At 37.7% G+C, this 26,188-nt stretch overlaps 1 protein-coding gene across 4 annotated transcripts; it reads right to left on the bottom strand.

Annotated features, from left to right (window-relative positions):
* Window positions 1-2,530: 2,530 nt before the first annotated feature.
* LOC118785531 (glycine receptor subunit alpha-2) lies at window positions 2,531-25,350 on the bottom strand. Of its 4 annotated transcripts, none has more exons than XM_036540249.1 (9): window positions 24,892-25,350; window positions 23,279-23,415; window positions 18,554-18,621; window positions 15,083-15,306; window positions 9,101-9,183; window positions 8,279-8,416; window positions 6,786-7,000; window positions 4,641-4,790; window positions 2,531-3,140 (listed from the first exon to the last, which is right to left on the bottom strand). In XM_036540249.1, exons 1-9 carry the CDS (start codon window positions 24,957-24,959, stop codon window positions 2,865-2,867), a joined length of 1,359 nt encoding a protein of 452 aa, XP_036396142.1. In that variant the 5' UTR covers window positions 24,960-25,350; the 3' UTR covers window positions 2,531-2,864. The 4 variants fall into 4 exon arrangements, with proteins under 4 accessions (XP_036396142.1, XP_036396141.1, XP_036396145.1 ...); XM_036540248.1 differs by lacking the exon at window positions 18,554-18,621 and adding an exon at window positions 18,408-18,475; XM_036540252.1 differs by lacking the exons at window positions 23,279-23,415; window positions 24,892-25,350 and adding an exon at window positions 18,408-18,435 and having other exon boundaries at window positions 18,554-18,630.
* Between the last annotated feature and the right edge of the window lie 838 nt (window positions 25,351-26,188).

Here is a 26,188-nt window from a genome sequence, read left to right as displayed (position 1 = left end):
GAACTGACCAAAAGAACATTGCACAGTGGCTGTGGAGCTGAGATGAGAATAGTGGAGTGGAATGTCTACTAGGAATTTTTGCACCATGATGCAGCTGGCGGTCACGATGAAGTCCGTTACTCGGCATAACTGAGCAATCGTCACGCTTGAGGTTTTCAACAGCTCGAGCGCTATCGGGTAGCTGCAAGAGCTGCCACCAGGCAAAGGAAATGGTTCTGTTTTATAGACCTGTGTGCATGTCAAAAAGTGTTCTCATCCCACCTCTGCAAAGGCGCCCTGGCGTGTCCCAATCAGCAGGCGTCCAAACAGGTAAATGCTTCCTGCTGTGAGAGCCTGAGGCCCAGCCATGAATCCCATTATCTCGCGTTAGCGCTGTGTCACCTCGGGGCCTTGTCACTCTAAGTGACCTGGAGAGATTCCAGGGATCGACAGTCACTGTGAGGTATTGCACAGGTAAAAGGAGCAGACAGTTTTTGAAACAATTTGGTCGCTCTGCCTCTACTGCTGGAGATCAGGTGATTCACACTCATGGTGGACATCAAGAAATTGGTTGCTAAGTGGTTATTAATTTTTTTTTCTTTTTCTTTTTTCTTTAGGGAGTGGTGTGTGTGTATGTGTGTGTGTGTGTGTGTGTGTGTGTTGGGGTGGCAGAGTGAGGGGAGGTGGGTGGTTGGCGGGTAATATCTCTTAAATGAATTTCCATATCAATACCCAGGAACAAAAACATTACACCGAAATTGAAAATATGAATCTCTCTAATTTTCTTCTGATCTGTTAAAATCTGAACACTGCAGGAACAGATGACAGTCAGCGGATCTGCACATGACCTTTGCACATCTGCAAACCATTCTGCAGTAAGTAATTAAATTACCATTAATCAATAAATATATACTTCTGGGAAAAAATATCAGACTGAGAATATCTTACCTTCAGCTTCTTATACCCTCTCCTAGAGGGGCACCAGTACCACTTAAGTCAAAATTAGGGAGACAGAATTGGTTTTTCACACTCATTTTATTGAAGTGTAATGAAAACAAACTTTTCAAAACATGTCCCCGAGCATCAAAACCATTTGTCATACCACTGTGTATTTCTTCAGTGCTGGGTCCTGTAGCAGCTGTATGAATCAAATGCGATATGGAGCTCCGTATTAATGCCACTACACATATACTATGGGCACCTAAGGGCTTTTTGTCAGTTGTTTCTTTCATGTTGACAGTGATAGCTACAGTAAATCTGGATCCAATGGGTCTGTAAACACATTTTCTTTCTCATATATATGCAGTAAACATTTTTCTCAATAAATCTACAAAACTGGCAATAATATAACTAGTAGTAATTGCAATTCCAGGGAAATCACTTGGCTGGAATGTTTTTTTTTTTCTTCTGAGAGAAATAGAGTACAGCTAATGAAATAGCTGTCCTCATTTCAGGTTGACACTGTGGTGGAGACCATCACATGTTTACCTGCAATGCCTCATGTTCAATACTTTCAGAGCTTGTGCTTTTCTGGAAGTTGAACTCCACCCTTAAATATTTTTAACAAAATATCAGAAAACCTATGATTATTCTGATTATAATATTCAAAGTATAGCCTTACTGCTATTCGTAAACGTGTCTAATTTTGGCTCAGTTTTATTTAGATCCTCAGTAAAGAGGCAGTAAACATCTGAAAATTAGGGTAGGTGTTTCACTGATTAATGCTTAGTGTCTTCAAACCAAACACTTTTTAAGAGTACCTCACCACAGTGCTTTTAACATTACATATTTATTAACAGAGGACAACTGAGAATCAGGCAAACAGTAAAGATGATACATGATCAATAGTTTTGTGGTCAATGCAATGTACCAATCGAATCAAAAGCATATTTATCATTAATCAAGTTCTAAATTTATGTGCTTTTTTTCAGTAAAGAGAAACCGCTTAAAATACAAGCAAGAAAACCTCACAAAAAGTAAAATAGCACCTGAAAAACAGAAGCCCAGAACAGAATATTAAATAAATGCAGGTGGCTGCACTAGTCTGTGACAGACACAGCATAGCATTAAAAAAAGAGGATGCTCACGTTTGTGGAGAGAAGGATAACCCTGTCATCAGTGTATGATACTCCCAAAGCCCAGAATGATTTGTATGTCAAGTAACTAATCACATGATATCTAAGGCCTTTAGGTAATTTTTTTACAAATTCAATATACAAATTTCCTTTATGGATTTGTATCAGCATACACACACATACAAACATACAGCATAGATGTGTTCATTTACAGTATAAATGTGTACACTATACTGCCAAATAAATGTAAGGACTGAAGGACTTCAATCTTCAGTTTTTAAAAACACTCAACTTAAACCACACTGAAATACTGTTTTGTATAAATATAGGAATCATATTTTCCCTTAGTATTAAACAGTTTAACACACAAAACTACTTCACTCTATATCCCTCTCTACCTAAGAATCAACACAATTCTGGTCACTTGGAAGGTCATGTAAGTACAAAGGCAATATTACTTTAGAAAATTTGGTCCACATGTTACCTCAGTTTATCTCAGCTATAAACAGTATGTTTTGTGTCATCAAAACAATTTTGCAGCCTTCAGGAAATAACCATGAATAATAAATACATGCTTGTTTTTTTTCAATATTTAGTCACTTATTTCCAAATTTATGCACATATGTACATTTTTTTCTATACTATGGAAGAGATCGGCTCTTCTATTCCTAAGAAGACATTACATAACATGACAGTGCCCCTCCCAGTCACTCTGTTAAGTCTCAGTATAGTTTTCACAAAAAAGACATTTTGTTTTGACTCATGGGTTGTCTCAGATGTCAGTCTGACAGGTCCTGTGGAGTGGAGCAGCTACTCTTTGCGGATGTCCTCGTGCCTGATGATTTTGTAGGTAATCCAGTAAAAGATGTTGAAGATGAGGAAAGCCAGTGGAAAGGCAGCCCTGGACACTGTGTCAATCCTCTTGGCCCTGTCCACAAATTTTTTCTTCGTGCTGTCCGGGTCCTTGGGGGGTAGAGGTGCAGGGTTTGGTGCTGGGGCCTTAACTGCTGTACCGTCCTTCACCTGCAGGCAATGGCCCATGCCGTACCCTGTGAAACTAAAGCGGCTCTCCCTCATCTCGTTGTCCTGCAAATTCAACAGCAAGAAGAGATGCAACACGTTAGCATTAACACTGACACTCTTCTGTGGTGTGAGATGGTCACAAATGTCAATGTATGACTGCGAGCAAAAAGATCCTCAATGGCAACACACACGATATAGGAACGTGCAGCGTTTTATTTCTGGAGGACCTGAAAATCCTGTTGTGTGCCCACTCTGCTCGAATAAAAGGCCGACACTGTCTGAGTTTCCCAGCTAGGCCATGTATCAGGTGTGGCTTTGTGTCTGAGAGACGTAGCCTCTCACTTTTGACAATGCCCGCAGGGCCACGTCTCCAGCTGCTTGATTAGAGTTAACATTGGGCACTGGGGCTCGTCTCTCTCCCTAGCCTACTGCTGGGCCATCAAAAGAAATGGCCTGATACAACCGGACACAGTTTCCTAACTCTGATTTCAGCAAGCCAGCTGCAGCGAAGCAAGTCTGCCTGCTTCCTGCTCCTTCTGTGCCAGTTGAACATGTTTCAGTAATGAATACCCAGATCTGGCTTGATTCTGAGTGATCCTGTCACTACAGTATGTATAACATCGTTATAGTTAAGAAATGTGTTTGTCTCTTCTTACTAAATTGCATTACATCATATTGCTTAGCTAATGCCCTTATCAGAGCAACTTACATAGCATACAGTTTTACATATTATCCATGTATACAGCTGGAGATTTTACTGAAACAGTTTGAGTTAAATTGCTCAGGGGTTTAACAGCAGTGCCCCATGTGGGAATTGAGCCAGTAATCTTTCCATTATGAGTTATGGGTTATCAGCCCATCCATAATTGTACCTTTAAAATGTTTAATGATTAAAATAATTCTTCTTACAAATAAGTGTCATTTCATGACAAACTGTGGCATCACAATACAAAGTTTTGCATTTATCAGTTTCAGTGATATTCCCTCTTATAGTCTGTAACAATATTAAAGAAACCTACATCCAAATCACAGTCAAACCACCAATTTCATTGACATGAAATTTATGCATCTTCATTTATGTAGTGCAAAGAAAGAGTTGAATGAAAGAAATGTTTGACTATATAAACATAGTACTTTGAAAAGCACATCAAAGACATATTTCATCTGCAAACTCTGGTTATTCATTGACCAACAATTCTAAGGGGGAAATTATGTGAATGCAATCTTCTACACTAAAAATAGGATGTGCGTAAACCGCATTTAAATGCATTCATGTGAGACTACAACTCTATATACTATGTAGGAATTGTCACGTTTGCCACATGCTGTTTTGAAATGTCTCTGAAGGCAAGGTTTATTTTTTCACCCAGCAATCACATGATTTTCCATTTGCATATCACCAACTGACAATCAAAAATACTATTATTTTCCATTGGCAAAATAACTCTTTTTACTATGTGCAAACACATTAGACTCCAATTCTCAAAACCAACACTGGTGAACCTACAGTTTGCACTCCCACAGGGACCCTCCGTGTAGATATATAGATTTCTTATGGTCTACCTTGTGATGTTGCCTCTGCCTTCGCCTCAAGCGGAGGAATTCCTTCTGTTGCCTGGAGACGAAGTTAACTCCAGCATATTCAAGCAGCGCAGCGAACACGAACAGAAGACACACAGCCATCCAGATATCAATGGCCTTGACGTAGGACACCTGTCAATCACAACAACACTATCATACATTTTCAGAAATATCCATGCATTCTGTACTAATATATCCTATATAAATATATAATAAGCATAATAAGCATGTCTTTGTGTGTCTATCCTGAAGGTTCAAAGCATAACAAATCCTTTAACATTTCATCTCATCTGCCACATGTTCATTGTTATTATTATGTAGAGGTGTCCTTATTAATGAGAAGCACTCTTCACATAATTACTGCTCCCTAAAAAGTAAGCAGAGAGAACACTTGAGTGAAAGTGGCAGAATTAACATTAGAGAAAGGACATGTTGTTTACCATGACTGAAGACGGTACACTGTGGCATTAATTAAACAGGTTTTCCTCACGACCCGCTGAACTCAGCTATACAATGCTTATTATTATCTAATTTAAATACGCTTTGAACGCAGTGGCTGAATGCTGTTCATGTCAACGGGAAAAGAATAACACTACACTAAACCTATTCAAATTCTTACAGATTTATGTTGGATATTCTAATTGGTGTGAGAACAGTAATTTTAGAAAAGAAAACATCTCATATACAGTTTTTTTTGTATTCATTTCAAAATGCTGTACAAAGTACAATATCAGCAGAAACATTAATTAGGTCCCATTTGTAATTAAGTAATGATTGCTATCAGCTTTCTTTGATGATAGTGATGGTAGGATAATTAATGTGTACATATGAGTTCAAGGGCATTTCACGTTTATGTAACTCCCTCCTAGGATTCCATACAAATTGCAATGCCAAGAGTCTGTAACTGATTTCATTCTCCAGTTAGAGGAGCAAGCTGAAACCATCTGTTTGCCTGTCCATCACAACTTAAATTCATCTGAATAAATATGTTTAAAGCAATGGGTAATTTGAACTGTGGAAAAAAAAAACCTGTGTCATTCAATACATTTTAAGCCCACTCTGCACTGTAATTTACTCTCTGAAACTTCAAAGGGTTGTTTCTAAGTATATGTCTCAGTATATATTCTTTGTGTAATATTCAGTCAAATGTGTGGGACTATTATTGATGTTCAAGAGATATGTGTCCATACTTCTGTCCCTGTGATGAAAATGAAACAGTGAATATCATTTGAATATCAGTGAATATTATTATCATCTTGGATATTGGTTGACCCATGTTTTCCAAGGCATCACGATGAGCTGTTTTGCACTACAGAGGGAAAATAATCCAATGTTTGAATACACTCAAGTCTCAAGACTTCAAATTATGAGGGTAAAAAAAACTTGGACTGCTCTAGATCATAATGCTTATTGAATTCCCTTGAACTTCCATGAGTCTATCAATTTCATGCTTAACGAAAATACCCAATTATCCTTCCCTCATTTGATCTCATGACCTTATGTGACGCATGGATCGAGCAATCATCATGCAGCTAAACACTGAAGTCTGTTTTGCCTCATTTTGAAATGCATAATTACAGAATATGGAAGATATGAATCTTTAGCCAAGACCACAAAGGGGTAGCAGATGGTGCATAACATAAATAACATAAATTTTCTGATGCTTCCTGGGGTTTAGATAGTTGTATAACTCAAAGGTATAAACAGCATTTTCCAGGTGAAGAAACTTGGTGGTGAAGATGTAAATTCAGGTTACCCATATTGTTAGGAGTATATGAAAAACTCCAATTAACGTACAGACGTTTATCCTCGAAATACTATAAAACAATGTCAACAACAAATAACATTTTCCTGAGAGTGCTCCTGTAACAGGACATATCACAGATTTGACCAGTGTATCAGCACTTCCCAGTGGAGTGGAGCAGCAGCCTATCAGTCAGTGTCCATGGAGACAGTCACCATGGAGCACAGCTGTTAGCAACTCCACTCGATGAAGGTATCACCATGGAATTACTCTTTTCCAAACAGTTGCAAGCTTGAATCATGTGATGGATGTTCGGGTGTATTTCTTTGGAACTTTCACGGTGTGCGCTCTAGTTGCAGTTCTGATGTGGAGCCATGGCTAACCTTTGGCAAGGAGGCTCGGGATCCTGAACTTTGTGTCGTCATGGTGAGCACTGTGGTGATTCCCAGCGCCACCCTGGCAGGTGCAGCGTCCATGTTGATCCAGAAGGACACCCAGGACAGGATTACGATGAGCAAGCTGGGGATGTACATCTGGATCAAGTAGTAACCCATCTGTCTCTCCAAGTGGAACTTCACCTCAATGCAAGTGAATTTACCTGAGAGCAGATAACAGTACAGGAAGGAGAGATAGACTATCTCTTAAAATCATTTTATGAGAATTTTTTAAAAAGCAGATTTCACCACTCATGTAGTCACAGACTTTATTTTGTTATTTGGAAAATATCCTGACCTGGATATCACCCTGCTATTCCTCAAAGTTTATGCAATAATTAGAAAAGGATGGACAAAGTTGTGTAAGTAGATGTAATCTTTTCACATGTGCTAGAGACTTTAAACAATCCATTTGTAAAGTCTTCAGCTAAACTAGACATTTTTTGCATGGTAGGACAGTCTGTTGTAAGTTTGTTGACGAGATAAACACAATTCTAGGCTGTTTCAATATTAACACTCAAACAGATAAATACTAAATAATGGGCAAACAGGAGGACCCCTGATTCAAAGGATGAGACCCATATTTCATTTAGGGTTAAGGGGATGCTCTGATAGAATTTGAATTTTCTTGAATTGTATTATTGTCTTGAATGTTTTACTAAAGATTTATGCTGTTGCAGGTGTTTTGCTACCAAGATCACCAAAGTGAATGTTGCATTCTCTGCTGACCTAAATACTTCATGAATGAACTGTAAGGGATTGTAAGGTTATATATTAATTCTGATGTGAGATGACTTCTGAAAATCTTGTGAAATCTTTTATGAATCTAGTTGAGTTTATTTACAGAGGATTTGCAGAATGTCTCTGTCCTTCATTGTCATAAGTCCTTCCTCTACTTGCTTTGTATTACTCATAGAGAACCTATGCTCTGAACAAAACTAGTGCTCCTTTTCCTGAGTGCTGTCTTTGACATAATAAATCTGGACTTTAAAACACTGACATAGACTACAAAACAACTGGTAAAGTTTTGGGCTCTTGATCTTCTTACTGCATATGTTATGACTTGAAAATGATATCTGTAAACACAGGATTAATTTTCATTGCTTTGCAGACGATACATTACCATGTGAGGGTCTACAGATCTTTAGACTAAGATTAATTCTTTTATAACTATATAAAATGCAAAAGAAATGTAATATTTTCCCCGTTGATAAAACAAAGATGGCCCATGATTCTAAAAAATAAAAGAATATTGGCAAACCTTCAAGGAACCGCAAGAAGTCTGGTTATCAAAGATCTTGAACTTACAACTAACCTAGATCTCTCCATGGAAATGCAAAGTTCACAAAAATTAGGAATTTTCAGTCCTATTATTGTATTTCAGCTAAACTAGGAATGAATAATGCAACTATTTTTAGTAATGTGACTACGCTCTTTCTCACCTGTGTTGTAGTGTTTGGTGCAGTAGCCCAGCTCTTTTTCATCCCTCATGATAAACTGGGGCAGGGTCAAGCCTTCGGCCACCTGCACCGGCCCCTCGTGCAGCCACTCGAAGATCAGATCATTCATGGTATAACCGACTGGTGGAAAACAGATAGATCCAAACAGAATGTTGAGATACCATGGCCTTTTCCAATGAGTATCTAAGGACCATAACTTTACTCTGTGGCTGACTGAAAGATTGCTGAAGACACAGTAAAAAACAGTGGTAAAATGCATAGTACAGTGTCATTAACTCAATGAATAACCAAATTGAAATCATGTTTGTAAAAAAGATATCAATACAAGATTGAAACCATACATATTAATTTCCCAAACACTGCTTCTGACCTTTCTTGAGTGGGATAATGTTGGAGGTTGCAAGATGTGGGAAAAAAAGAATCATTAACCATTGAATTAAAATTATTTCATGGATTCTACCTCCGTGCAGAAAATCCACTCCACAAAATAAATGATGCATGCTGAGACTGGGATTGGTGTCAGGTATTGTGCCTTTGCACCTTGCATCTAACTGAAGCCGGTATAGTGAGTAATAGAGAAATTGCAGGTTGTGTTGTTTTTATACAGTCCATTTGACATGGAAGGAACAATGAATAATTACAGCCATTGGACTGCTTATTTCAAAGCCTGTCATTAATGAGAAATCACTGTTTTAGTGGGCCCACTGGTTTTCTGAACACAACTATAGCAGTGTTTTCAGTTTGTACAACACTATATGTACACATGTCACCTCATATGCAGTATATATAGTAAAAAAAACTCACAGCTCTCCAGTTGCATGGCACAAGTCTGTACATCCATGGGAAAGTTCTTTAAATCCATTGGACAGGACAGAATAAGAGTGAGCCTTTGGAAAGGAAAACCATCATTTAACTGTATGCATATCTCCCATTTAGTACATGCTGATTAGTTTGGAGTGAAGTAAATGATACATATGTCAGGAAAGTTCCCACATAATTGCAATTCATGATTTCATTCAAAAATACAAAAAATTGTGAAATAGTACTAAACATTTTAATGATCAAAAAACATTCTAACTCTGACTGCACAGTTATACGAATGATTAATGTACAATTATGAGCATAACATTCTAATGTTGCCTTTTTCAGTGCAATATCGCAATCTCGATTTTGCAAATGTGGTTTAATCCATTTATGTGTGTAGTTTCCTGTGGATTTCATTTCATGCTTCATGAATTACAAAACATAATATTGTGTCACAAAAGAAAAATGACTTTTAAAAATAATTAGAGACAGCCACGCCATGTTATGTCTATATGCAAGTAGGCACAACTAAAAAAACTTGAATGACATTAATAATGACTGAATTGCTAATGAGTTGGCATGATTAATGTTCAGCGCCCCCCAAACAATCTAGTCTTCATTTCTCACTGCAAGACAAAACATCATACTTTCAATCCATCAGCCAGATGTCAGCTATGCAAACCCTAATTGGATGCTAATCTCTGTCCTTTCAACATCAAGGGTTAATTATTTAAATGCCTTTATGCAGGGAATAGGGGGTGAGAACTTACTTAAATGATTTTAATAAGGAAGTCAGGTTACATTAGATCATTTTGATCGTGAAAACCATATTTTATGACTGATTTATTCTCAAGTGCAAACAATGCTACCAAATTAGCCCTTTCTATACACATTTGAGCAAATATATTAAAGCCTTAACCACAACAACATCTAGCATGCTACGACAAAGGCTGACGTCATCCGAGCAGCTTGTGATAAATCTCAGGTTGCATGACAGGGGTGATACCATTACATGCCTACCCCTTTCCCCAGTGGAGTAAAGCCAATTTGTTCCGCCGCTGTGGGTTGCCGGTCATCGTTGGCTGATGACACTGCTGGGATTGAACATGGGCCGTAGCGCTTAGCTTTCACTCAAAGTGAGAACTTTAAACATTGAGTTACTTGGGATGAAAAAAGAATGCATGCATGCAAGGGTGAGTTGCTGATGGGCGATGCTGAAACTGGCTAGCCTTTTAACTACAAATAGAGGTTCAGGCCACTTGTATGGTTTTGTTCTCCCCTCTTTCCTGCTCAAAGACTGTCACAGATAAGGGAGACATCTTTTTAATGTTTTGTGTATTTGCACATTCTCACAGATTGCAGTTAAACTCCCTGTCTCATTAGCTTTACCCCTGTAAGCACTGCATTTCAGCATACTTCAGCAAAAAGAGATCCCGTGCTGAACCTGATCTGAGTTTTGCCTAATTATGCCAGCCACATCTGCTCATGCACATAAACATGTTAAATAAAGCCAAAAAATGTATTTCTATCACACTGTGCATATATATTTAGCAGTTTGAATGATCAGCTACTGCTACCATGTAGGAAGGGATGGGGAGGTATGCACAAATTATCCTGCTCTTAGCTGTTCTGATTCATAATAATTTGCTGTCTAAAAGTTACCCACATTTAACATTTCCTAATAGAGCCTTCATTAAAATAACTTCCATTTCACCCTGGAAAACCTCCCTTCCCAGAGCCTGCTGGCCAAAAGATCTTCCCACAGAGTTATAGCCATGTGTCCTCATTACAGAACACACCTACATGGGAGCACATGGGCTCATCTAGGGTTGCCAGATTAATTGATGACACTGATTGAGTTAGTTATGGAATATTCATTACTAATTGTGATGCCTTTTGCTGATGTATTTCATCTGCCATCTGTACCTCCACATTTCAGACTTCAGAGAGAATATTATATCATGTTTAATGAAAGTAAAAGTACCACCATTTTATTTAAATTGGGAAGGCTATCAAATAGAAAGAATTCAATTTAAAATTCAATATTTGTAAAATGGCCTGAAGCCTGTATAATTATAAATAAAGTTGATGTTACACGTGATCATTACTGTGGTGCATTTTTTTATTCCACCTTTCCATGCCCACAATGAGAACTGACTCATTTATATTACATTTACATTTATTCATTTGACAGACGCTTTTATCCAAATCAACTTACAAGTGAGGCAGAGTACAACACAAACAAAAAGCCATATAACTATCAGTTGTATGACTTACTCTCAAGTGTCAGTTATTAGAGTGAATGTATCTTGATAATACATGTGACACATGCTCTTTTAACTTTCCTAAATGTGCATTTCCCACATGGGCTGATTTTGTGATTACGTATGCTACCTATTCAGTGCATTTATCTTATTTCTCTGACTTGGGTCTCTTTGGGAAGTGCTTTTGCTGGGCTGCAGAGTACTGTCATCTGTGTGCCCATATTAACACTCTCACATTGGCAAAATTGTGCTACACATGAAAGTCCCCTGTGTGAAAATATTAGAGTGCTGCTCATTGCCATGCAGGTGATGAGCCAGTTTAGGCAGCAATAATCCTTGCAAAGCTATGCACTCCAGACAGCAAGTCTTTGATGTAGCAGACACACTTTTTTGAGCAGTAATTACATGTAAAATGCCTTCAGCAATGAGACATTTATGCAAAGAGACAGAGCAGTGCTCAACTTGACATCTAGTTCTGTTTGCAAAACATTACTGTACAATGATCCATTTTCGTAGGGGAGGAAGTTTAACATAGATAATAATACTACGTGCTATGTGATTACCATGTTAAAAAAAAAAAAAAAAAACATGAACATGAACATGGATCCTGAGTGGTTCAGTCTGCAAGGTGCTCACCTCGTGCTGAGTTTTACAGCCTAGGTTTGACACCAGCTATGCCATGTGCATACAATGACTGGGAACCCACATTGGTGGAATGAATTATCTCACCGCTCTCAAACACTCCGTGATGTATCAGGTGACTGCAGGTTACCTGGATGACAGCCATGGAGCAGCACCTATCCTCCAATGAGTGTACACTTGATTCTGGTGTAACTTGTTATGCAAAAAAAATAGCTGTTTGCTGAGTGTGAGTGTATTGGAGGATTGCATTCAGCTTGCTTTAGCAACCCTGTACTAGTGCAGAGGTTGTCTCAATGAGATGAACCTAATGAACACATGATGTAATTGGCGATTCCTAGTTAATGTAACTGGAGATTCTTAGACAGGGTTGTATAAATTTGTAAAACAAAAAAGACAAAATAGATCTCAGTGTTAAAATGAGAATTTCTTATTCAGAGCCATTCCTGTTATCTGTATCTGATACTGCATAATATTGCACCAACACTGACAGATGATTGTACCAACATAATACTGTGCCAACACTAACTTGTGTGATTGTATGATTTTTTACAGCCATCACATTTACTCTGAATTCTCTAAATAATGTCAATTTAGATTCTTTAGTTTTACTCTGGGCAACAGTGTAGTGTAGTGATATGGTGCAGGGCTTGTACCCAGAAGGCTTCTTGTTTTCTGATAATGGGAAGCTCCACAGTTCACAGACATGTGCAGGCTTTGCTGTGGTGGATGCATGGAATACCATACAAATGTGCAATGAATCTGGACTTTCGGCTCAATTAAAAACTCACATTAAACACACTCTACTGTTCTCCCATCTATGTATGCCTGTGTCCTTAATTTGGAGTCTCAGCCCATCACCCCCCTTTAAAATGCCATTTATATACTGAGCTTTCATCCTCTCAACTTTCTGTGCTCCAGCAGGAGCAAATTAAAACATTCTGGGAAGGAGCTGAAAAGGCCATTAGGGGGTCCAAAATATCTAAGAAACAGACATGAGAAAATGAAAAACAAAACACAATAGGACTGCAAACCAAAATTCTGCTTTTACAGTAACCAGGGTCCATATTCATAAAGGTTATAGAGATGGATTTAGACCTCAGAAAGAAAAACCCAAAAAGTTGCACTTAAGAGCATAGCCACTCTAGTTGTAAAAGTAATTTTCAACGAAGTCATGTGATTCACGATCAGACTGAGTGTGCTTTATACAGAACTATGAGTGTGAAATTTCTATATGGTACAATCTACTCTAAAACAAGAAAGGATTTATTTTTTTTTGTTTGCAAGTCATTGGCACAGATAGGGAATATCTTACAACTTACTTTCCTAAAATTGCTTGATGAAATGGAGCTTATGACCCTGGTATTGCATACTTTATCACTTCTGTTTATAGTTCAATATTTCTACACTTAACTAATTTATTCAGAAGGCTCCAAATTATCATTGCTGCTTCCTTCTCATTGCCGGACAACATAAGGTTGGGAATAAATGGCATTATTTGTGTGGACTATGTCAGAATGTCCATAACCAAATCTGTAACAAAAAGACAACATGTCTCCTCTCTTCTGCAATCTCTCAACAGTTCTCTATTACTGTACTATTCCAAAAAGGTGTGAGCGGGTTTTTCTCTCTCATAATCTTCTGCAGTCATTTCTGAGACTTACATGAATTAATTCAATAAATCCATTCCGAAATGTATTTGTTCTTTTGTATCTTTACAACTGCATTAATAGAGAGAGGGCTCTAAATTTGATGAGTCCTCATGAGTACCCTGACCTTTTTCATGTTAAGAAAACATGTAAGGCATTTCTGAATTAAATTTCAGGCAGATGCCAACTCCAGCAACCCACGTACTACTTTAAACTTGTCGGCTTACTTTCAGCCCCAATAACTTTTTGTACATATAAATATGGACCAAGTGTGTACTAGCTATGTGGCACCAGAATGCTTAACTTACTTTTGTTGCAAATGTCTATTGCACTAAATATACACACTGGATGTTAGATTACTGCTCAACACAATGGTTCACAAAAGGATTGAGATAATTTTCTGATTAATGTGTTTGCGTCACTGCAAGCACTCACCCTTAACCCTTGCTCCTGCTTTTATTTTATCAGCCTCCTGATCTCTAAAAGATCTGCATCAGCATCTACCCCCCAAACAAACTGATATCGGTCTATATCTCCAGCGTTAATCATTTCAATGACTTTGTTCTCCGCTCTTACACCTGGCTCAAGGTTTACTCCTATTCTGAGAGTTTCTCACACTTCTTTGAAGATTAGCTAAACATTTTCAAGAGGTTTAATTAAGACAGGGAAAACATGATAAAAGTATGACCGGCATGACCATGAAAAGCATGACCTATCATTCTCATTATTTTGTGATGTATAACAAATGCTGTTCATTTGTACTGAACCTTCAAAATTCTTTTTTTTAATAGCCACTCATATTCCATTTTATTTATCATAATTAATGCAATTAAATTGCAACTTTCATGGATCCACACTTCTGCAAGCTTGAATTTCCCAAAGACAAGACCAGACTGAGAATAAGTTCAACAGTAGTTAAAGAAGAATGTGATCCACATGTGCTTGTACATCAGTACTTCTGTTGAATGGGACAGAGGATGCTTTGAACTATTGTATAGTCAGCAAACCCCTTTACTGGATAATGTGTCAGGTCCCAGGCTGATAACATTAGATGTGAAATTGTTGTTTGTTCCACAGCCACCTCACAGTATACAAGTGGATATATGGTGGAAAGGCGATACAGAGAGCTTTCTATGGCTTGCTCACAAATGGTTCTTTAAGCATTTCTGCAACATCAATCCAAAGAATAAGGCAAAGCAGTTTGTTGGAAATTCGGGTATTGTCATTTTCTTTCCTAGTTAATCTTGATATTAACTTAGCCTCAGCCATTTATGTTTATTGAGAATATTAACATTTTTCTTAATGATATTAGATCATACAGTTATAGTCTTTTCTCAATAATATTAGATCATACAGTACACCCACTCTTAGCAAACTCTTAGTAAACACTCATTCCTACAGAGGAGATAGGACTCAAGATGGCCACTCACCTGATGCTGTAGAGCACATTTCCGTCCTTGAAGATCCTCAGCAGCTTGTTGTCGGTGGTGACGTCGTGGAAGTTGGCGCCCTTCTCGTTGGCGAAGAACAGGTCAGGCTTCCAGATGGAGTCCAGCATGGAGGGGTCCAGGTCCAGCGAGTCATCCGGGTACTCGCTATAGGCCAGCCGAGGGTCATTCCACTGCTGCCTCAGGAAAATGTTCACTCTGTAATCCTGGGGAAATGATGTGCATCGGGAACACAACATCACAAACCTTTCTAGTGTATAATGGAGTGTTAACATGAAAATGAGCATGATTTTTGTTATCCACGTGGCCAAGTAAAAGTAATCAGGATGTTAGTGTACTTCACAGCTTACAATGATAACCCTTATAGTGAAGTATAGAGAAATGCTGAGCAAAAATGGCTTTGGATGTTTAAGTCATGATGTATTCCGTTACCTTAGATACAATGAGACTATTTGATAAATGTCACATAAATGATGCTAATGTATTTTTGGTGATACGAGCATGTAAACCCTTTAGGAATAACAATGACTATATGCATAAACCATGGTGTAATGCTTAGACCATATAATAAAATTCATCGTATGTATATCATTTCCATTTTAATTTCTCTTTTGGAGAATCACATTTGTTTTTTTTTAATGGGGGGAAGGGGGGTGCAAGTGGTGTTGCTAGCAGCCAAGGTTATTCAGGTTATTCATAAAAGCTGTCATTGAAAGTAACACTCTGGAATTGGAAGATTCTAAGTTGTTGGTTTGCGGTTTCCTGTTAGGTTTAAGGCTCTGTCTCAAAGGGATCCGTGAAATATTTTAGGTGTACTCTTGTAACAAGAAAAGGTCAGAAGTTCTCATGGGGAAAAGACTGCAATGAGACTAGCAAGTGTATAGTTTTCTTTGAAGCTATACATCAACAGTAAAAAGTGATATGGTACAGCACAGACTGGAGAGGTACTTTTGTTACAGATTTACTGAGCATTTTATTTATTTCTGGTACTGTTCTCTGCATTAGTCTCTTCATTGTTCAGCAATGTGTGTTTATTTGCACAATATGTTAACATTTTGAGAAGATATGGTCTGGGAACATATTCATTAAAGTTATTAGGATGAGAAGTAGCACAAGAAAACAAGAAGAAGTTCAGAGTCCTCATAATTTCAGAGTATGCATGACAGAGTATTTTAATGCAATTGTATAGATGCCCTACAACAAATACATTTGATAGATTTATGATATACACTTAAGTCTTGGAAATTATTGCAGAAGGTCGTGACCAAGAACAACAAGCCCACAGTCTTCATCTAAGAAAAATATTTTGCAGAAGTACAATAACAGAGAGCTGTTGAGAAGTTGCAGAAGAGAGGAGGCATGTTGTCTTTTTGTTACAGATTTAGTTATGGACATTATCACACCCTCTACACCAAACAAAAATGCCATTTCTTTCAAATTGAAAGTTGTAGCAATCCTGTGTCGTCTGGCAGTGTGAATGTGCATAAATCAGATATCGTACAGGAGTTTAACTATTCAGTATCAGGATCATTGGTCAAATTGCCTCAAGCAAATTTAGGGCAGGAAGTTCTAAACTGTGCTTGTGAGTTGCTGAATGTAAACATTTCCTGTCTTAATGTAAGGGGTACATTTGACCATTTACCATTTCTACTGACACTTTTAGAAGGTATTCTGAATGCAGGGGGGAAATATCTTGGTGGCTAGAAACCTCTTCCAAAGATGTTTTTTGTGGGCTTTGCATTTATCCATAGCTAAAACCTTTCTCTTTTAATGTCTTTCTTGCTTCCACCCACTTAGTTAGGAGCAAACTTTGTGTGAGTATGTGTATTTTGTGAGATGTAGATTTTGTTGCCTTGATATCCACTGTGACGCCAGACGTTATTCATTCATGAACTCATTGAATAATGATCTCACCTTTAAATGAGAATATTCATTAAAGCAAAAGAAGTCAATTTCCCTTAATAGGAACTTCAAACAAGGATTGATAGTCTAATGTACAATTGTTAGATGTTATATTCTTCATTGGATATATTGAGATCACAGCTGCAGCAATTCATTGTTATCTAAATTCATTAAATATGCATTCAATGCCCTAGCTAAGCACATCTGTTAGAAACAGTAGATTAATACAGTTATGTATAATTCATGTTCTTCTGAATGTTACTTTGACTTGAGTAATATCATTCTCTAGATTTAAATGTCATTGTTTATTATTTACTAGGGTTATTAAAATACAAGCTAATTTGAAATTTTGTTGTGGTTCTGTAATCAACTCAATGACAATATAAGATTCACCCGAACTCAAGAATGCATTTTCTAGCATCTCTTCCTCTGTGAATTGAAACATCACATTAGAAGATGTGTGGAATGGATGTGAAGTCTCTTTTGCAAAGCCTCAGACTAACTTACATACAGTCAACCAATTATAATTACAGAAACCTAATACCCTCATGCCAAATATTGACTACAATGCAAGCATTTTACATTTATATTCCAGATGTTCTGTTATTGCTCTCCAGGAATTAGGATAACCAAAACAACCAAGCATCTTCAAAATGAAAAGCCTTTTTCAAAGAACACAACTTTTCACATAATTGTTAAATACTTCATGACAAGTTTTGCACAAATCTATCATTCTAGTTTTGGGAGGACACTGATGATTGGCTGTATGGCATGGTCTTGCGCTCATGTTGAATACAAGCCAAGCTGTGAATGTATGCATCAGATCCAGCAGATGGATATTCCCTCATCTACAGTCACTACACTAGTAAGCAAAGGCAGGCTTTGGAGATGCTGTTAGTACAGGCTCGTGCAGATTAATTAAAAAACAGTCACAAGGGCCGTTGCTGTGTCCAGGATGCTGTAATGCAGACCTTCACTTTACAGCAGTTTATTGGCGGTTCCAAGAGCAACACACTCCCAAGACTGCAATTTCTCACTCTGCGAGCTACTAACTGTTTTCAGATTGGACACAAATCAACAGATCTGAATCACCAGCTGTTTTACTCTTGCTGAATGCAACATGAGGTATTTGCTGACATAAACTGTGCATTTTTAATATGAAACCAACGCAAAACAGTCATTTGGACTGTGATGCGAATCAAATTACAACAGTACTTTGAATTACATAAAAAAGTCAATTCAACAATTTAATTCAACTGCAGTTCCTTGTGACTTTCAGTCAGTCCCGCCAATAGACTATGTAAATAATGCAAGTTTGATTATGTTGTTTGGATGGAATTTTAATTCCATCAGGAAAAAAAAAAACAAGGCTGAACAGAATGGCCCAATGATATTTCCAACTCACCATTGTAGTCTCTGCTATTGAACCAAAGCTGTTGATAAATATGTTGCAGGTAACATTAACTGGTGGACCTGCAGTTTGGGCGATAAATAACACATTGGCATGTTTTTTGACACAGTACATAAAAGTCAAAGCCTGTCTGCACTTACCATGGTTGTCTCTGTCACGGAGCCGAAACTGTTGATAAAAATATTGCAAGTAACGTTTACAGGAGGACCTGTGGAATGCAATGAGAATGAGGTGATGTGTGGGGCAAAAGTAAAGCAAGATTAAGATAAAAAGTAGTAGGTTTCTCAGACAGATCAGTCACTTGTCACCTGAAAAGTATGAATACAGTCTGAATCTGCCCCTGGGAGGTGCTATTACCTGGGAGAGCAGAAATACGCTTGATTGCATGGCTGTTGGTTTCTAACTGGCTGTGTGAAAATGTAATTCCATGGCCCTGGCCCTTGTAGTGTTAGCTAAGGCATTCTAAAGCATCAGTGCACTTACCACTACTACAGGCACCAGTGCCAAACAACTTTCATAATAATAAAAAGAGGAAGAAAAGTAATTTATAGAGATTCAATTTCTACATCCTTTCCAAGTAATGAGAGCAACTCCAGTGCAATCATAGGATCAGTGATGCTTGGTTAATGATGATCAATACCTTGATTTTATCAATAATGTGTCAGATTGATCAGAATTCCAATTCCACATAGTATTGTGCAGTGAACACAGATATTTTATCTTGAGTTTAAAGGGAAACAAAGGAATTGCAGGGGACCTTTTGTGCAAGTAAGTACAGGTTCAGATTTGTATGTGTCTATATGTAAAAGTATGTATTACTATTATTTATTATTAATAATACTTAATAATACTTTATACTGTTATTAATACTTTTCAGTTCAAATGTTCACTGTGTAACACTTCCATGGTCCACACTCATGTTTGTTCTTTTTTTGCTTGTTTGTTTTTCAAACTCAATACTTGATATTGAGGTTTATTTTCCTTAAACAGATACCCAAGAAGTCGTAAGTTACCTTCATCTATTTTAGGTAAAAATCTAATACAAAATACAAGCTTCAATAAACACATCATCAATGGCAACATTACTTCCATCTTAAATAATGACTGTCCATTTAAACAGAGCCCCATATGCTGGACCCCTTAAAGATATTAATAAAGGACTCATAGTTGCAATGGCTACAATATTAGTAAATTGCATTTATGTTTATGTCTATGCTTAAGGATATAAATTGAAATGAATTGAACTGATTGTTTGCTCCCATGTAATGACATGTGTCTGGATGAAATCAGAATGTTCTTAATAACATTTTAAAATGACTGAACACTTTCAGCAATTCACTGACAAAATAGAACATAAGTGATTTTCTTTCTTTGAGTTTATTATTGATAGCCTATAATTTACATATCACAACAATGCATGGCTAGTTTTCGATGAAATCTTTAAATGGTTTTCATTTATGATCTGATTTGTTGACAGATGTATGAGACAAGTGGAAAAGTATATGATCAACACAATTCATTCAGAATTTCACAAATCACCCTCCAAATATTGAAATGTTTGACTGTATTTCTTAATCTGTGTGTTCTCAATGTATTTTCCAAAATGGCTGATACAACTCTAAAAAAACAGCTTGCCTCAGAAATTTGAGCTCAAACTGCCAGATGCTCTGCTGATTACTCTGATGTATTTGCACTGTGGAAGTTGGTTAATGATTCCTTTTACATTGGCCAGGAAGAAATGCAAAGGTCTCATTCTGATCATCAATAATCACAGTCTCAAAAAAGATTTAACCCTGGATTCAATCAACATTTGTCCTTAACTTTGACTCACTCAGGACAATATAAATTTGTTATAAACCAGTTTGAATCCAAGATCTGAAATTGAATCCAAGGGCCCATCTAAGTCTTTTCAGCAAGGAGAGTATGGCTGTAACTATTTTGCATGCATGTGTGTGTGTTTTCTCTCATGATCTCTATATATCCTATGGACGTCTATCTTAGTAACAATAACTCGAGTAAAGTAAAACTGTAAGGAGAAGAGGAGAGGGGAGATGTGTAACTATCTGTATTAGCTGTATATAACTTACAGATAAACACTGCTGGAGAACATTTAGAGCTTTGGTTATTCCTGGGAAAGATCAATACAATGATTTGAATGCCATATCTTATCGATTATCTTTTGTGGTCTTTATCAGTGAGAGAACATATACAAAAAAAAATCAATGGCTATGTTGTGTCTTTAACTATTTAGGTTTTCAACAGTGTACTGTATGATATGGGTAATTATACTACATCATTTAACTTTGATACCTTTGAATGAAAAATTTCTCACAGCTGCCACATTTACTTAAAAATCTGGTAGTTTGATTACATCATGGGCTGTGAGCTACAATTCCCAAATGTATTCTGAGGCTTAAAATGTGCTGAAAAAGATGAAAAAAGCTACTACAAGAAATATTTTGAAAAGAAAGTTGTGCATTTTGGCTGGAGTCTTAAAATGGTCTTCTCAAGATGCAACTGAGCTTTTGGGAATTCCAATGTCTACACTGCCTAAGATTTTAAAACACTGGAAGACTACCATGAATAAGGAATAAAAGCTTTTGCAGTGCATTTTTGCTCATACCAAGTTTGTGATCAACCAGTGACTACACTGTACTTAAAAATTAAAATGAGGTTAACATTTCATGTACCTCAACTGCAGGTTCAAACTTTCACCCAGATTAATAACCCTTTAAATCTATAGACTACCACTTTAAATATTCAGTTTACCTATGAACTCCATTTATTAGGCATAATAAGACACTCTGTGGTCTATTACTAGATTATTATTGATTTATTTGCATGTATAGTCACTGTACATATATTGTTTACCTGCTATGCAAAGACATTTCTTTCAGTAAATTACACCCACATGAGCAATGTGGGGATAGGAAACTGATGAAATTGGCACACCATTATCAGGTTTAAATAGGCAGCCTCAGGGAGAGTTGTACTGGAGAATTGTCACATAGTTCAAAGTACAACTGAAGCGGATGGTTTGGCTTGAGTGCAATGGATAACACCTTCAGTTGCACAAAGCCTATGTTCCAGCTTGTCTGTGTGCTTACCTACTTTCCCTGTCTGCCTTTGTGCCTTTCTGCACACCTGCCAGCATGTAAGCATGTATGCACGCCTGCCTGTATGCTTCTGTGTGTGCCTGCCTGTACATCTGCCTGCTTGCGTGCCTATATACATGTCATTGTGTCCGCCTGCCTGTTTGCCTGCTTGCCTCCCTGTTAGACTGATTGTCTACCTGCTGCCTTTAAACATGCATACCTACATACATGCATGTATCTGGGCAAACTGGAGAACTTTACCACCTGACACCTGACAACCACTGCCTCCCTAGATAAATTAATCTTTTGTATTATCAGATTCTTCACTTTGTGTCACCACACTGGCACCACATCTCCATCTCTGCTAAATATAGTTTCCCCCTTAACATTCCCCGTTCCTATTCCTCATAATAATGCTTGCGTTCAAAAGGAAAGAAAATGTCTGTTCAGCCGGTGCTGAAAGATCTGAGCCAGTGCTGCTGGGTTGAAGCTGAGCTCTATTGAACAGTCTCGCAGACAGACTGCGTTCTTGCTCTGTTCTATTTGCTGTGGCTTTCCCGGCAGTAGGGTCTCTTCAGTCCCTTACCATATCTGACCCTCTGTCCGATCGTATGATCGTATTTCTGACTGCTTTATTGCTCTGCAGTAAGCTCTATCACAGTGACAGAGGCTGTTTCTCTCCCTCCTGTCTGCCAACACAACAGAGAATGTCACTCACAGCCAGTGAGAAACTCATCCTTAATGCTGCTATGTACAACCAACATCTCATAAGCAGCCGTGTGGACAGCATATTTTTGCAGAAATGTGCTGCTTATAATTTCTACCTGAAAAACACATTGTCCCACCATTGGTTAATTAGTATGCAGCTTTGCAAAGTGATTTACAATGCTGTTTCAGTTCTGTCTGTGATATGACATACATCTGTGATGTTTATAATTGTGCTGTTTAAGACTATTGACAGAAATGCAAACACTATGTATACAACAGTAAATTCAACATCAGTTTCTCTGATTGATAGAACAGCTGTATTTTTTACAACCGTAAACCCTCCAGGCCTCATTCCAAGGAGCCAAAACCTTTATAGTTTCCATTTCCTGAGCATGAACATGAATCCTCATATAGATTCACAGTTGAGATTGGATCACTGCAAAACAGGGATTGGAAGATTAGCTTTCAGCCTCACAAAGGAGTCACGTCCTTCACGTGTCTCATCCTTCAGCGTAAATAGAAGAAAGTCTTTGAAGGAAGAATGAGTGAATAAATCATGTGGGGCATCAGAGGAGCCTGCTTCTTCCTTTTTGCATACCCGACATTCATATTGAGGATTGATTAACAGAGAGCTTGTACAAGGTAAGAGGGACAACCTTACTGATGCCCACAGAAGTCGTTGGGACTTTGCTTAAATTGAATGTGGTAGACAAGAGGCATGCATCTCATTGGTGAGCAAGTTCAATAGGTGTGATTGGAAGATTGTGATTACCATGCATCTCAAACTAGAGTGGTGCCATAAGGAGCAAAGCCAATTGTGAGAGATCTGCAGTGGTTAACTAAATCTACATGTACAGATTTATGTTCTATGTGTAAAACAAAAGTCATGTGTCTGGGTTTGTCTCATAGTAAACCTTGTAGGTTTATTTTGCAGAAATGTCCTTTCAGTTGGCTAACATTGTATTTCTCTTCAGTTTGCAAACACAATATATGCAACTTCTTATTGCATGCATATTATTAAAAGGAGAGGGTTGCCATATTATGTTAACATGTGAAATGTACCTTTAAAATTCGGTCTGATCCGTGCATCGTAGCCTGATGTTCTGCCCATTAATTTGTCCAGAAAATCGGAGGGAGACATGGTCAGTGAGGAGCCTCTTCCTGACATTCTGGAGTCATGCTCCTTAGCACTTATCACCCTGAGAGAAACAGAGAAGGCAGACAAGATTGCATTTCTGTTCAGCCAGGACTAACAGTGGTACTTAAAAGCTATATTCACTAAACACATGAACGTACCTTTCAAATGCATTTCAACAAAGAAAGTACAAAATACAAACAAATTACTCCACATGTGTGGTAATAATATTGATATAATGATAATTGGTAATAATATTGCTATAAATAGAAGTTGTTAGTAATATTTATTCATCATTTATTTGGTATGCTCCCTTATCACCACCAGAGCAAGAATTCTGATCCTGGGCTGTCTGCACTTCAAACATATGCAGGAAAAATATTCACCAAGGGAACATTCATTTGCCTCAGAGGTTGTTTATGAAATGGTAGGAGAGCACTGCTTAAGTAAAGATTTTGTAAATAAATCCCTGACAGCAGCGCAAAAAAGAGGTTTCACTGTGCCTCAGTTGATGTGCTTCCTGTGTACAAAAAAATCATTTATATGTTAGGGTCTTTGTATTCATAAGGCTACCTCAATTTATGCCGTCTCCATCGGGGTCACAAAGGGAGATGACCAGCAAGAGAAGCCCAGCTCAGATACCAATAATTGTGATAACATGTTTATGAGTGCACATTTATTATCAGCGTATTTAACCATACAGAAGTTTTGTGGTAAATTAGGCTAATCATTCATTTATTTTGAAATCAATATCAATATTTGAATTCAGCAGTACATTATTAAATCCACTATAAAAATTGTCTTCCATGGTTCTAAAACTTTATGTACTAGTACAAACAAGATGAAAAAGAAAAAGAGAAGGGATAATAACAACAACAACAACAACAATAATAATAATAATAATAATAATGATAATGATAAATCATTTAATTGTTAATGTTATTACCTTCAAAATGACCTTAAAGCGCTGACTAAATGTTCTTCAATTTAGGAAAATAAATTTAGAAAATTATTCCTTTTCCAGACAGAACAGCCAAATTAGTAAACTTTAGGATACGTCTTTCATTACTATTTTGTCCTGATGCTACAGTCCGTTTCCCTAGTCTTGAACTGCCACTCTAACTCCATGACCCATAGTCAACAGCAATTCTTAATCTGCATTGTACAACCATTTGGATCTCTAAGTATAATTACTACAATAATGGCGCGAAATAATCAGAAGAGTGATACAACAACTAAGAACACAGTGCTTTGCTAGCACCGTAAGACATTTCCTCCAGTAAAAAGGGAAAAAAACACGTTCATTTAAGAAGGGTGGGCACTTCGCTTGCCAGCACCTTTTGTTTTCAAGCGTAATTTCTAAGCGCGCGGTACCTCTCAAAGTTTGGCACAATGCGCACAGAATCAAAGTGAAAGCAAATACATAAATGGCACAAGAGGGATCATTTATTTTGGTCTTTCATACGACATAGTCAGACGTAAATCCCCAGTAGTAATACAAGCACACACACATGCACAATCGGAACGGAGTTCCACATACCTGAAGTTGGTGGCCTCGAAGAAACAAGCAAATAAGGTTGTCAGAATTTTCACGAAGGGGCAAATCATTCCTCTTGATTTCGTGGTCAGTATGCCGCTTCCTTATTCTCGTCCATGGGCGAATTTCAGTCAAATGCAAGATCCACGCGGCAATATCGCATCTTTTCGAACCAAAGCGCAGTTAGACGTTTTGGGGGTACCAAAGAATACGCAGGAGACATTCCAGTCCTCGGGATCATAGTTAAATTAGTGGGACACTGATATTAAAATGCAGTACGGCAGGATGAAAGTATGTGCCTAAACATTATTCTTGAGACAGTCATCACTTTAAAAAATAAACCATGTTTCAACAGATGACTAATTAAAACAGCATCTAATTCATTAACAGCTGTAGGTCAGTTCCATAAAATACTATGCAATATAAATAAAATTTGTTTTGTTTCTATCGACGGTTTCTTTGATTGGGAAGAAGAATATCTAGCCACTGTTGGAATGAGACGTGCGCTCTGCACTACTGAATCATTTTAGCACTTGGACAGCTCCTGGTTGCGCCGCGCGCAAGCGCATGAAGACTTTTAAAGGACGTGAGTAGATTCTTAATATGACAAATACAACTGACGTGGACACTCAATCAAAACAAAGGCGACTGGGTATGAAAACATTCGCGTTGTACAAGTCGTGTTATCGTAAACCACCTGCTGGATTCACATCTCTATGGCGGCATGAAAGGATGTTAACCTAATGCCCACCTCTACGTTTGGCATGCGTACCAAAGGTAGCATGTGCAGCCCTCTCTATTGCCGTGGATCGCATGTGTTGTTTGCAGTGCGAAGCGTGGGCGATATTGTTACATTCTAAAATGTAACTAGTCGTTGACTGCTTGATTACCAGCACATGTACGAGAGAATATTGTGCAACAAAATAAATAAACAATGTGAGTGGTGTGATTTAAATGTTTGTGGTATCTCAGAACGCTTTTCGGTAGCACGAATTTTAAAATTTGGGATGATATATACACGTTCTGTGTGTTTGTTAATCGTATGTTAGATGCACAGTTTCTAAGCGCGTCTGCATTCCGCTGAACACTTGCTTTGGAAGCATGGCACTTCGGCGGTGACCATAAATGCCTACATATATTCTAATTAAAGGGTTGTTTGTGATGTCTTTGCTTAAATACGATTATTGCGCACATGATTTATGGTACTTACAACAATGTGTCGTAATATTGACGCTGCGCTGCCAGTGGGACCCTAAAGATTCATATGCGTATTAGGCAGAATCGTGCTACTTTCTAGGCG

The sequence above is a fragment of the Megalops cyprinoides genome, chromosome 11 (assembly GCF_013368585.1).
Source record: "Megalops cyprinoides isolate fMegCyp1 chromosome 11, fMegCyp1.pri, whole genome shotgun sequence".
Taxonomy (NCBI): domain Eukaryota; kingdom Metazoa; phylum Chordata; class Actinopteri; order Elopiformes; family Megalopidae; genus Megalops; species Megalops cyprinoides.
Note: the sequence above shows the minus strand (reverse complement) of the source record. Positions and strands in the feature narration are given on the sequence as shown.